This window comes from Vulpes lagopus, chromosome 4, assembly GCF_018345385.1.
Source record: "Vulpes lagopus strain Blue_001 chromosome 4, ASM1834538v1, whole genome shotgun sequence".
NCBI classification, from domain to species: domain Eukaryota; kingdom Metazoa; phylum Chordata; class Mammalia; order Carnivora; family Canidae; genus Vulpes; species Vulpes lagopus.
In genome coordinates this window covers 4151269-4163772 of record NC_054827.1, presented here as the reverse complement: position 1 = coordinate 4163772, position 12504 = coordinate 4151269, and the positions used below count along the sequence as shown (strand labels likewise).

Here is a 12504-nt window from a genome sequence, read left to right as displayed (position 1 = left end):
CTTGCCGTGTGTGTGTGTGTGTGTGTGTGTGTGTGTGTGTGTGTAGAGAGACAGAGAGACAGAGAGAAACTACATTTCAGCAGAAGCCAATAATATGCTTAAAATAATGAAACAATACTTTATCATTCTGGGAAGAAATGTTTTCCATGTATAATTTTATACTCAGCTATAATATCCAATAGTGTGGATGCAGACAAGAATAGCTGCAGGCATCATAAGGCTTAAAGGATTTTCCTCTGAAGCAACAGTTCCAAAGAAGCTATTTGAGGTGAAACAAAGGGAAAAGAACACATTGGATGTAGGAGAGAGTAGGCAGGTTGAGTGGGGCAGTAAAGGAAGAGCCTGGGAAGCCAGTGCCAGGGACCTCAGTGTCTGAGGGACACTTTAGGGAGATGGAGGTATGGGTTTAGGGAATTCAAGGCAATGGAAGTACAATATCCTGGGAACAGTGGCAACTAGAAACTTCAGGAACAACAGAAAGCAATTGTATGGGGAACATAAAGCAGTCAAGTGTGAGAGAAAGTCTATGGCCTTCAGGAAGAATAATAGAGTTTGTTCCTAGTAAAAATTCAGATAAGCATACAGTGGAAGACATCTGGATGACTGTGATAACCATAAGTTTTACTAATCCACAAGAGGCAAAGAAAGATAATTCAAAATTTTAGGACCGATGAAAGGTCCTAAAGGCAGTCATGAAGGCAGTCATGGTATGAATGGGCCAGCCATTTACAAAATCCATTTCTTCTTCTTCTTCTTCCTGCCTTTTAGCTGATCCAACTCCTAGCCTCCCTTCCAGCCCCCAAATGATCAATAGTATCAGAACTAACTGCCAGTCAGAAATATTCACGTGGAGTTTAACACGAGCACACATTTGCGTTTGAGCTTGCTACTATTGCATTACATATATTACATAGGAGATAGCCTTGGCCCAAATGTGAAACCAAAGTAATTATGGCATTATTATGAATAATTGGGGCTCAGAAAGAGCTCATCTGAACTCTGAGGGGCACAGGAATTGTGATACTGGATTATAGAGGAGGCAGTCTAATTACAGGCATAATACTTAGCTCTGCAGTGAAAAATATTTACATAGTTATAATAATATGAATATCGTTTATTGCTTTTCAGCCTTTAGACAAATTAAGAAGGACTTAATTATGATTATAACATAAAATATAAATGTTAACAACTTTGATATTGCACAAGTTCTATTATGGCTGAGAGAATACAGCAGGAAGACAGGATCAGAAGACATACCAGGAAGAGGGAGGCTGCCTAAGTGCTTTCTGTTAATGCTGTGTATCCCCTCAGCTCGAGCTGTAACCTAAATAAAGCCTTGCCTGGGCCTTTGATTTTTAGGTCTGGCCTTGTTTCTATCATTTCTGGCCCTCAGACATCAATTTTGGGAACAGATGTTGGTGACCACAAAGGGACCCCTAAGACCAGACAGGAAATGCTGGACCTGAACCTCTACGGCCTTGCTAGTGGGGATAACCAGCCCCCCGAGGCCATAACTAGGATGCTGCAGGATGCAGGACGGTGCCCCGGCCAGAGGACCAAGCCAATCAAGGTGAAGCACTTTTTCCTGTTTCTGTCCTTAGCATGCTAGATGCTGAACCTGAGTGGGAACTTTCTCTGTTTAAGTAGGGGCGCTGCCCTGTTTGGAGAAACCAGCATCACTACTCTGGCCATGCTGTGTCACCTTCAGCTTAAACTCTAGCCCCACTAAAGCCTTGCCTGTGCCTTTGGGGTAACAAAAAAAAAAAAAGAAAGAAAGAAAGAAAAGAAAAAGAAAAAGAAAAAGAAAAAAGAAAAAAGAAAAAAAAAGACTGTCTTATTTAATTTTTAAGGATGATATACAGAAATTTAAATTAAATTGGGAGAAACAAGACATGGTAAATGGGAGTAAAAGAAGTATCTAATCCTCATAGCAATATGCCAATTTATAATTAATTGATTAATTAATTAACTAAGGGCTGTCTGGGTGGCTCAGTCAGTGAAGCATCTCCCTTTAGCTCAGGTCATGATCTTGGGTTCCTGGGATCCAGCCCCACATTGGGTTCCTCCCTCAGCGAGGAATCTGCTTCTCCCTCTGTCCCTCCCTCTGCTTGTGCTCTCTCTCTTTCTCTCTCTCTCAAATAAAGTCTTTACAATATTCTTAAAAATTGAAAATAAAAACCATAGTTGATAAAAAAGAATAGTGCAAGCAGTTATAGTACTAAAAAACAGTTCAATGTTATCAAAATATCTGTTGCATAAGAGGATGGTAGTTTCAACGGGATGTTTCTTTTCATAGTGATCCCTGCTATACCTTATTTTTTTAAATTATGAGCATGTACCCCTTATATTAAATTTCATAAAAGGAGGATGACACAATAAATGGTCTTGTTATAATGCCCAAGTCATACATTTACAACCGATGTCAGCACAAGTGAAACCTCCTTACATTTATTAGAAGACTAATACTGCCTTCCCTGCCTACCTCTCAAGGTTGGGAGATACAGCCGGGTTCAAGACTTTATGGACTTCAGCATCTTTACAGTGGAGATTATATAAATACGATTTTAGAGGACTTTCTATTGGAGTTCATAGGAGTTGCGCACCTAACGTGAATACTCCTCTGTGAAGTGAATATAAAAAAAAAAAAAAAAAATAGGTCATTTAGGACAACTTGTAATTGGTAACGCCCAGAGCTTTGACTTCAGGGATCTCAGGTCTGCAATGGCTGTTGATAATTATTTCATGAAGCGCTTTGCAAACACAAAGTGTTCCATCATTGAAAACATCAAGGCTTTCATCATCAAAGGTGATGTTTAGGGAAGCAAGACCATGTATCTCTGGCTGGACTTGACCAGTGTTGCTTGGAGCTGGCTGGTTTCCAATGGCCTCTGCCCGGTGCAACTGTCCAGTCATTTATGTAAAGCATAAACTATAACACATTGCTAATCTCTCCCAGGCCCAGCCATAGCTCACGTCCCCAAACGGCCCTCATTTCTACCTATTCTCCATGTGACTGTCCACATGGAATAAGGCACTTAAAAAATGAAGTCATGAATTAGGATTTGCAGAGTCTGAGGAGCAGCAGCAAGGAAGTGTCTTAGTCGCCTCATGCTGGGCTAACATGAGGCGAGGACCACGTCTCCCTGGGGTTGCTTCAGATCACATCACTGGTTCTCATGAAGCAGCATTGTCCCAGTGCAGCTCCTCACCTGCTTCCTTTCTACTTTCTGGACCATGCCATAAATCTGGAGACGACAGACTGCTGTTCAGCTTCCATTTAAGAAGAGTCCCTTCTCATCTGTATTTTATACCCTATGGCCCTCCCGTGTCCCGGGGACCAAAGTAATTTGTGATATATCTTGGCCCTTCACGCTACAGTCTTTTTGATTTAATAATACAGTAGGGGAAGCATAAAGCAAATGAAGAAGGCACTTAAATTCTGAGCTGAGAGCATCTGTTTTGGTTCTATTTCTCTCCCCCCGCCCTTTTTAATTTCTCTAAATAGGCACCGTGCCTGCCCACACAGGATACATCTTTGCAAAGACTAAAAGAGACAACAGGAACCATAGGTGTTAATGGGGTGAAATTAAGGAAGTTCTTGATGTTAAGTTTGAAAACTCCAAGATAAATGAGGAAGACTGAAATGGGAAGCCTCCAGAATAAGAAACCCTGAAACCTCACCCTGGAAAGAAGTCAATTTGTTGCTGTTATTAGAGGAATTAGAGGAATCAGTTATAAGCAGAGCGGGCTGGTCTCCAGTTTATTAGGTACTAGTTTTATTGAATACATGGTTCTACCTTCTTTCTTTAAAGGATATCACATGACTCCAGAAATGACACACACCTCTGGGTATCATTGTTCAGGTTAGATACTGCCACTTGGACTTATACATAAATTTTTCTTTCCTTTTTTTTTTTTTAATCTTTCAACACTAGCAAAAAGTCATCGTAATGGGATCTAGTGGTGTTACCGTTCATAGTGCTATCAAGAAGAATACTCCAGTGATTCCTGGAACTAAATCACTAGAACACTGGGGAAGCAGAAAATATACTCATTTCATTTTTATAAATTATCTAAGCCCACTTTACTGAAATTCATTTATGTTTCCCCTAGATAGGCCACATCTACACATTTATAAGAATTAGGTCATTGATTTTCTTTATGATTCAGTTATCCAATTCAATGACAAACTGTTGCAGCTTTCAGATTTGCTTCATAAAACAATTATATCTAATTTAATGCCCTTTGAATTTGCTACTAGCCCAAGCAGTGGGAAAATCAAAATATAAGTATAATATAAGCCAAATATAAGTATAAATGTAATCATCTGTAACGAAGGAGACAAAATATTTATGCTGACAAAAATATATTAATATAGTTGGAAGTTAATAAATTGGTGACAGACTAAGAATGATTGTTGGGTGTATTATTATATTAACTTTGACTTTATAAGGCTTATAGTCGTGGAATAAATAAAGACCCTTCAATTAAGAAGAAAACTCCTTGGAGAAGAAAGAAGTGGTAGTGGCTACTATTAATATTTACTTCTTGCATTTTCAGGTTGATTAAAGACTCCTTATGGGATACTCTACATCTGTCTATGCCTCTATTAAGTTCTTGACTGTGGGAATCGGGTACAGCAGTAGGGGAAAGCGCTATAGACGAGGCTACATTTTAATGTAGAGAGAAATCGAGGAATCGAGGGTCTGGCTACAAAGTCTGTATGACTATGTACTGTCTTCTGGAAGGTTCGAAGCTCCTTCAAGAAGCCATGTTAAGACATTATGTTCAAATGTAAAATAGCAACAAAATAAACACTATAGACAGAAGGACTTAAAAAAAAATCCCAAAAGAGGTTACAGTGTAAGAAATGACAGAAATTTGGACTTAAGTGTAAACTTGATAAATCAGCAAGATTTGTGGAGGACGAAAAGGTGAACTGTGTAACAGAATAAAAACAGCAAAACTTTGGGATTGAGCATGGAGTGGTATGTTGGGAAGGAACTCTCTGGGGAAAAAAAAATAAACCAAAAACAAGGCCGTGTTGTGTAGGGTTTGCCAATTTCTGTGGTGTAAACACTCTGTCCAGGGAGCCCTCCAGCTCCCGCAGAGCACAGGGGAGCCTACCATCTGTGGCTGGGAGGATCACCGGCCCCCAGAGCCCTGGAGGACCATTGTACGGGGCAGAAATGCTTCGAGTCTGTGTCGGGGGACACTGGCAGGTGCCATCCGCTGCTCAGTTACACCAAGATGACCCTGGGACACATCGGAGCCATGAGGAAGACTTGGCACTTGGCTCCTGTAGCATCAGCGACGGGTCTGGCTGAGTGGGAGGTGGCCAGGGAGCTGGGTGCTGGGAAGAGCCACCCGGGAGGAGGGTGTAGGATGGATGTGACATTCCTCACATGGAGCTCCTGTAACCAACCTGAGGGGGTCCGGGTGAAAAGAACAAATAATGATAAGGGGACTGAGAGTGGGGACCGAGAGTGGGAACATAGGTGAACGAAAGTTCGAAAAGGAAAAGGTAGTGCACAGGGCACAAGAGGCCAAAGTTGCAGGAGCTCCAGTGTTGCCCTGAGTGCAGGGCGCACTGGGGAGGTCAAGGCAGAGGGCATGTATTTGGGACACCCCCTGCCAGTGTCCTTAGGTGGGACCAGCTGGTTGAGGAGATTCAATGACAAAACAAGGCAAATGGAAGGGAGGCCTGATTTTGAGTACACGCTGTTGGGCTGGCTGAGAGACAGGGGCACCCAACAGGGCGGACATCTCAAATTGGGTCAAAATGGCTGATCTTCCCACCAAAGCAGCCATGACCACCACATCAGCTCCAGTAAATCAAAGCCTAGATGGGAAACCGAAACTTTCCATCCAGGACTTTCCAGCCAGGGACCACCCCCCCCATTGTCTATACTATCCCTACCCCCAGCCAATCACCTAGGGACATGGTGTTTCCTTGCCTAATTTGGCAAGGGACCCACCGGGATCCAGACCCAGAACCAGTAAGGCTTAAAACGCCCCACACTCCCCAACCCCGGTGCGACTTCCCTGACCTGGGCCACCTCTCCGAGTCATGGAACCTCACCCGGGAGCGCTCCCCATTAAAAGCACTCTCGAACCTACTGCCTGGCTCTGCTGGTTTTCTTTTTTATTTCTCTGCCGTTCATTTTGGAAAAAAACCTACCTAACACACACCATTCTTTTGACAAAATGGAAAATAATCAGTAGTGATAAGGAAGGGGGAGGCAAAGAGAGACAGAGAGAGGACAGGTTGAGAAACGTGCAGAGGAAATAAGAACTTCTGGAGGAAGCACCAGGAAACGTGGGCAGTAGGATTCCCTCCAGGGTAGGGGAGCCGTTGGACAGGCTCTGCCTGAGCCCCACCACCTCCGAGCTAGAACACCCTGACCCAGTCACACCTCTTAACTTCAGATTCCTCGGCTTCAGAATGAGCCTGTGATGAGACACCTGCTTGCACAGGTAGGACACGAAGCAGGTGAAGCGACTGGTCCGACCCAGCTGCCGGCAGCACCTGCAGAGGTCGCGGGTGGCACTAGTGACAGGTCATCGCACCCGAATGTAGCACCAGCGAGATCTTAGGACACCACAACGTTGAACAGGAAAACACTTCTTTTTTCTAAAAGGAAAATGTCCATTAAGTAACATAGACTGAGCGAGAAGCGCACAGGTGACAACACGCTGCTCCGTGAGGTCCTGTGGCCGAGGCTGTGACCTTGTGCAGCTGGGTGACTAGAAGCCAGACGCAGGTGCGAGTCCTAACGCAGCACGTGCTGCCTATCTCTGGGACCTGCTCAAAGATACAAACTTTGATTCTTTATCTATTAAATGACTGTTTAGGATTATTATTTCTGTGGTTGTGAAGAGCATCGCTGTGATCTGAGTAAAGCCCTCAGCCTGCTTTCTGGCCTCTTATTAAGACCTTAGTAGATGTTGGCCACACTTTCAGTTTTGAAAACCTAAGTTGAGTTTCTCTCCGGAAAGTCAGAACTTAAGCATTGCAGTCAGCTCTTCCCTAAAGTTACCGGATCAGTAAAATAATGTTATGGAAGAAGCTAAACGTCACAGGGCGTCGGGAAAGTAATCCTAACCTTGCCCCGAATTATGCCGCTGAGCACTTGGATAGGGCACAGCCTTTCACGACCACCTTATCTCAAAGTCCTAAGAGTGCCCAAAGAGTCCTTAAAAGGGATAATTTAATTATCGATGGCGTTTGTCATTTTTAATGAGAAGATTAAAAAAAAAAAAAAAGGAGCTGTCACATCAAGAAGGATATAAATGTGAACAGTAAAGCCTGGAAGCTGTGACAGCAAGTGATAACATTACACGGAAAGGGAATAGAGTCTGAAAAGCAGAATGAAGAAACATTTGGATATTTAAGGACACATCTATGCCTGTTACTGGCTTTCCAGGCCCCCCGTGGCCTCTTGGGGTACAGGTGACATGACTTCTAGGAACAGAAGGTGCTGGCCCGGTGGGACCCAGCAGGCTGTGAGTTCTCTTTCTTGAGCGGAAGCTGTTAGAGCATCAGCCCCAAGGCCATGTCCACAGTTGGGTCCAGGCCACCGCACCCCCGGCTGTGTGGTACGTACCCCTGCAAAACGGAGCCGGGAAGTCCCAGGAAGCCCCATTGCCCGGGCTGACGATGCAGGTCAGGATCGCATGGCCTTCCAAGATGTAGCCAGACAGGCAGCTGTACCGGATCTTGTCTCCTATGTTGAATCTTGTTCCGTGGAGAACTCCCTTCAGGATCTCCCCGGGGTTTCCACACGTGTGGCTAGGTAAAACTACGGAAAGTAGAAAAAAAAAAAGACAGAAAATTTAAAGATTTTTCTATTGAGAGATCAAGTTTTAGCACAAAACATGCACCGCACGCAAACCTATCAGATTAGCAAATTGAGCATAAACATATTTTCATTTTGCCCCCCAAAAATAAGCAGAGACAATGTGTTCGTGTTTTAGAATATCTACCGTTCAACCATTTTTAAGGATCCTTCTAGAGTATAAATAGCTACAGTTTGAGAAGAGGGAGAAAATACAGTTCTGCTCGGAAAAGATAGTTGAGAAAATACAGTTCTGCTCGGATTCTGCGTTCTCGACGATGTCTAGGATATTTTTCTAAGGATGCTACTCTAGAGTCTCAGGGAGTTCGCAGCCAGGTAACACGGGAGGAAAAGGTGGGCTCAGAAGTTAGGCACGGATGGATGGTCATGCCAGGGGGACCCAGGAGTGACTCCAGGACCAGCGCTGCCAAACACGCGTCGCTAGTCAATGTTTGATCAATGTTTGTTGGGCAAACAACTGAATTAAAGAATAAATTGAGGATTTCATCCGTTCATCTGTTGGGCTTAAGAAAGAGACGCACGACTATTCTATACTGATGTGGCCGTTGGGCTTCATGCGGTCATGGGGTCTGCTTCCCAGTGAAGTTTTACCCGTTAGTTTTGACAAAGCAAGTCCGTAAGAAAGCTTTGATTCTGGTCTTTCTTGACCTGCTCACTTTTTATGTCGAGAGCGTTCTCTGCCTAATTCGACCGCCTGGAAACCTCCTCAACAGGATGCCAGTCCATACTCACAACATAATTTTGATCTTCACCGATTTACCATTAGGTTACGTGGATCAAGGGGATGATTGCTCCTTGCTGTTGACATTTCTCTGCTTTAAATTTAGCATAAGATCAGTAAGAGGTATCATGACGTAGTAAAATAAACCAAGGAACCTGCCACTTAAAAAAAGAAAGTTTTCAAAAAAAAAAAAAAAAAGAAAAGAAAATTTTCCAAAAAAAAAAATAAATAAATAAAGCATTTCCAATAAACAAATAGTTTTATGTCTGTATCCTTTTTTAAAAAAAAATTATCATGGTCTTGGGGGGTGGATTTGGATATATACGGATAGTTAGTGCAAACTCTTGTTTTCTTTGTTTGTAAACTGAGAAAGAAAACTTTTCCAGTGAGTAGGGAGAGAATATCTGTGATGTCTAAAATGATTTTTACTACAAAATTACTTATATAGGTATGAACTAAGTTATGTGGAAACACTTAGAAAACAAACACCACAACTTAGGTAGGTAATATTGACATGTTTATGAAATTACTATGTACATAGTCAAAGTATGCTCAGTTCTAGATTTAAAAAAAATTAGTTTGTGAATTCAGTCTGCAAAAATCTGACAACACAATAGAAAATAATTCTCTATAATCTACAATCTTCTCTTTCATGAAAAAGGAAGTCTGTATTTAACTTCACAAGCACTAAGGCAATAAATCTATTTAAAATAATGTTTAGAAACATGGTTTGGCATTTAACCGTCTCTGGCTTTTCTAAGGCAGAATGTTTCAGTTCCGTCCTGGAGAGACACTCGCACTGACCACCCAGGACACCTGCCGGCCAACAGGCCCTGGGGGCCTGAGAGCCAGAGACAGGGAGGGCAGGGCTGGATTTCTATCACCAATGGGAGATTGGGGTGGGGAGACATGTACATAGGAATGCTTTTGGTGTTTTCCTTCCTGATCCAAGAATATTTAGAATTTGTAAATCCCTTCTTGCCTTTTTAAAAATTTGTGGTTTTTTTTTTGGGGGGGGGGAATCTTTATTATTTGCATTAAGTGGTACAAAGACGTCTTATTAGATGGCATATAAATTCACTTCAGAATGTGTTCAGATATATTGCTTCCCCAGAGGTAAGAGTTATCAATGTAAATCGATCAAAAAGTGTAAACCCTGCTACAGAGAACCATAACACGTGACTGGAAAAACCGCATAAGCCATTCTGAAAGTTGAATGCAGCTGGTTCAACGTTTCTATCCACTTGTCTATTTTTTTTAATTTTTTAAAAATTTATTTTATGATAGTCACAGAGAGAGAGAGAGAGGCAGAGACACAGGCAGAGGGAGAAGCAGGCTCCATGCACCGGGAGCCCGACGTGGGATTCGATCCCGGGTCTCCAGGATCGCGCCCTGGGCCAAAGGCAGGCGCCAAACCGCTGCGCCACCCAGGGATCCCTCCACTTGTCTATTGAAAAGAGCAAGAAATCATTCTTTTTAAAGATTTTATTTATTTATTCATGAGAGAGAAAGAGAGAGAGAGAGAAAGAGAGAGGCAGCGACACAGGCAGAGGCAGAAGCAGGCTCCACACAGGGAGCCCGACGTGGGACTCGATCCCGGGTCTCCAGGATCAGGCCCTGGCCCGAAGGCAGGCGCTGAACTGCTGAGGCACCCAGGGATCCCAAGAAATCATTTTTAACGATTGGCATTAGGACAGATAACATACATGACTTCTGTACTGAAAGACCAGAGCAACAAAAATACACTATGAAGGATCTCGTGCGATGCTGCTGCTGCTGCGTGGGCAAACGTCATCCTTTGTATCTACTTACTACCTGTTTACTATGGGGAAAGAAAAGGGAAGGAGAGGATGTGTAAAACCTAGCTGTGCGGTCATTGCTAGGGAGTGTGGAATTGCATGAGCTTTGAAATGTTTAAAGGGGGAAAAAATCTTTCCTAAAAAAAAAAAGATCTCCCAAAAGTAGGCCTCTGGGGGAAAAAAAAAAAATCTTAAAATTTTTAAAAGAGTTGAATGCAGTATTTGGAAACAACTGATGGGATTCAGAAAGAAAAATGATTTTGGCCATTCTACGTCACCAGGCTAGGGAAGCTATCAGTAATGTAATAGAATGTAGACGTGGAAAGTGATGCCGCCCCCCCGCCCCAGAAACAGCAGGAAAGGGAGGGCGCGCCAGGGCTACAGTGCACATCGCCTCTCGAACAGTGTAGATGATGTAAAGGATCTTTGCGACGTGCAGTTGCAGGCTCCCAGGGAGGGCTGGTGTCACACACGCCTGTCAAAGCCCTAGGCAGAGACAGGAACCTGTTTCTGGGCTACCCTGGACTCCTTTTCTTCTGTCAACTGTTCCCTGACATCTTAGACTGATATAAACATCTTTTTTGTTCTTTTCTACAGAATTTGTCTTCATTTTAACATCTTGACAATCGCATTCAAGTTCAGAAAATGTTCACTCAACACTTAGAAAGTTGCAAGGCTTTGTTTTCAACCGACAACAAAACGGAATGGAAAGAGAAGTGGATTGAAGACTCATCTTTTGCTCTTATTAGCTCTGTTAACCTACTAAAAATGTGTTCTCTTCAGTATTTATTTCACAGGGGACAATGTGAGGATTGAAGGAGACAATGCGAGGCTCAAAATACCCGCTCTGTGTGACTCTCAGTGGGCTGCGCTGCAACCACCTGCTCGGAGTTCAGACCTTGGATTGCCCTTCCATCCATGTCTACATGGTTCTAGAATAACATCTAGCTCTTGGCAGGAACTCAACCAATTAGTAAATATGAATATTAATATAAAGTATCTCATGTATTCTTCTAGATATAAGATTCATAGCATTTGTAGCTTGATGGGAACGGACAAAAGCTAATGAGTTTTCAAGAACTGACTGAATTAAGTGACATTTCAGAAACAATCAACAACAAATTGTTACTTCAAAACACTTTTTGCCACATTTAACTAAAAACGTAAATGGGACTCCGAGGGTTAAAACGAATTAACATTTTTTAAGGCAAAATATCTTAGCACATGGGAAAAAGTGATTAAAGTCACCACTTGGTAGGACAAAGTTATAAATTTATAATTAACATTTTTTAAAGCAAAATAACTTTACACATGGGAGAAAGTGATTAAAAACTGACTTAAAATTTCAAGTCACTGGTTGGTAGGACAAAGTTATAAATTTATGATTTGGGGAATGGGGATTTTTATTGTCAATCAATGTGATTTTAGAAAAAAACAATACTAAAATATTAATGTGAACACTGTCAACAAATAGAAATAACTGAGGATGAATGAAAATATTCTCTTCCAGTTGCAAATGACAAAATGGTAAAAATGTGCACATTATAAAAGCATTATCCAAATCATTTAAACGGTATCAAAATACCCTAAATTCTGAAAGATGGATGAAAATAATTATAAGTCTACACAAAGATTTAAGACAAAGACATGTAAAAATTGCCAACACACAAAAATCCAGGGGCTGGGAAAAACTAATTTAAAATAAACACAACCCGAATGGCATTTCTGCCAATTTCATTTTAACTAATTTTTTACCGTTTCCCTGAAAATAGTGAATGTCCTTTTGTGTCTCCCATGGTAATGAGTACACATTAAGTATTTAGTAAACACTTATTGAATTGACTTGAACTCTAATTTTAATTCCCTTAAATCCTTTCTTGAAGTAATTTGCACTCTTTCCCATGGATGCTTCAAGAAAGAAATTCTTATTTGGGTAATGGGAATTCAGCACCCATTGCATACATTTGGTAATGGGAAAGGCTTTCTTGAAAGGAGCTCTGGGCACAGTTCCTCCTTCTCAGGGCAGGTCTCATTCCACCAGACCGCGTGAAGCCAAGTCTGTGCACCCAGGGCTTGAAACACAGGCTGCCATTCTCACTACATTCACGGAAACTCCCTCCGTAAT

At 42.2% G+C, this 12504-nt stretch overlaps 1 protein-coding gene across 1 annotated transcript in view; it reads right to left on the bottom strand.

Annotated features, from left to right (window-relative positions):
• The window catches only part of CSMD1 (CUB and Sushi multiple domains 1), a 1877909-nt gene that overhangs the window by 951260 nt on the left and 914145 nt on the right, over nucleotides 1-12504 (bottom strand). Inside the window, exon 4 of the mRNA XM_041753151.1 lies at nucleotides 7608-7802. Within this exon, the coding sequence (XP_041609085.1) occupies nucleotides 7608-7802 (195 nt within the window). The remainder of the gene's footprint in view (nucleotides 1-7607; nucleotides 7803-12504) is intronic.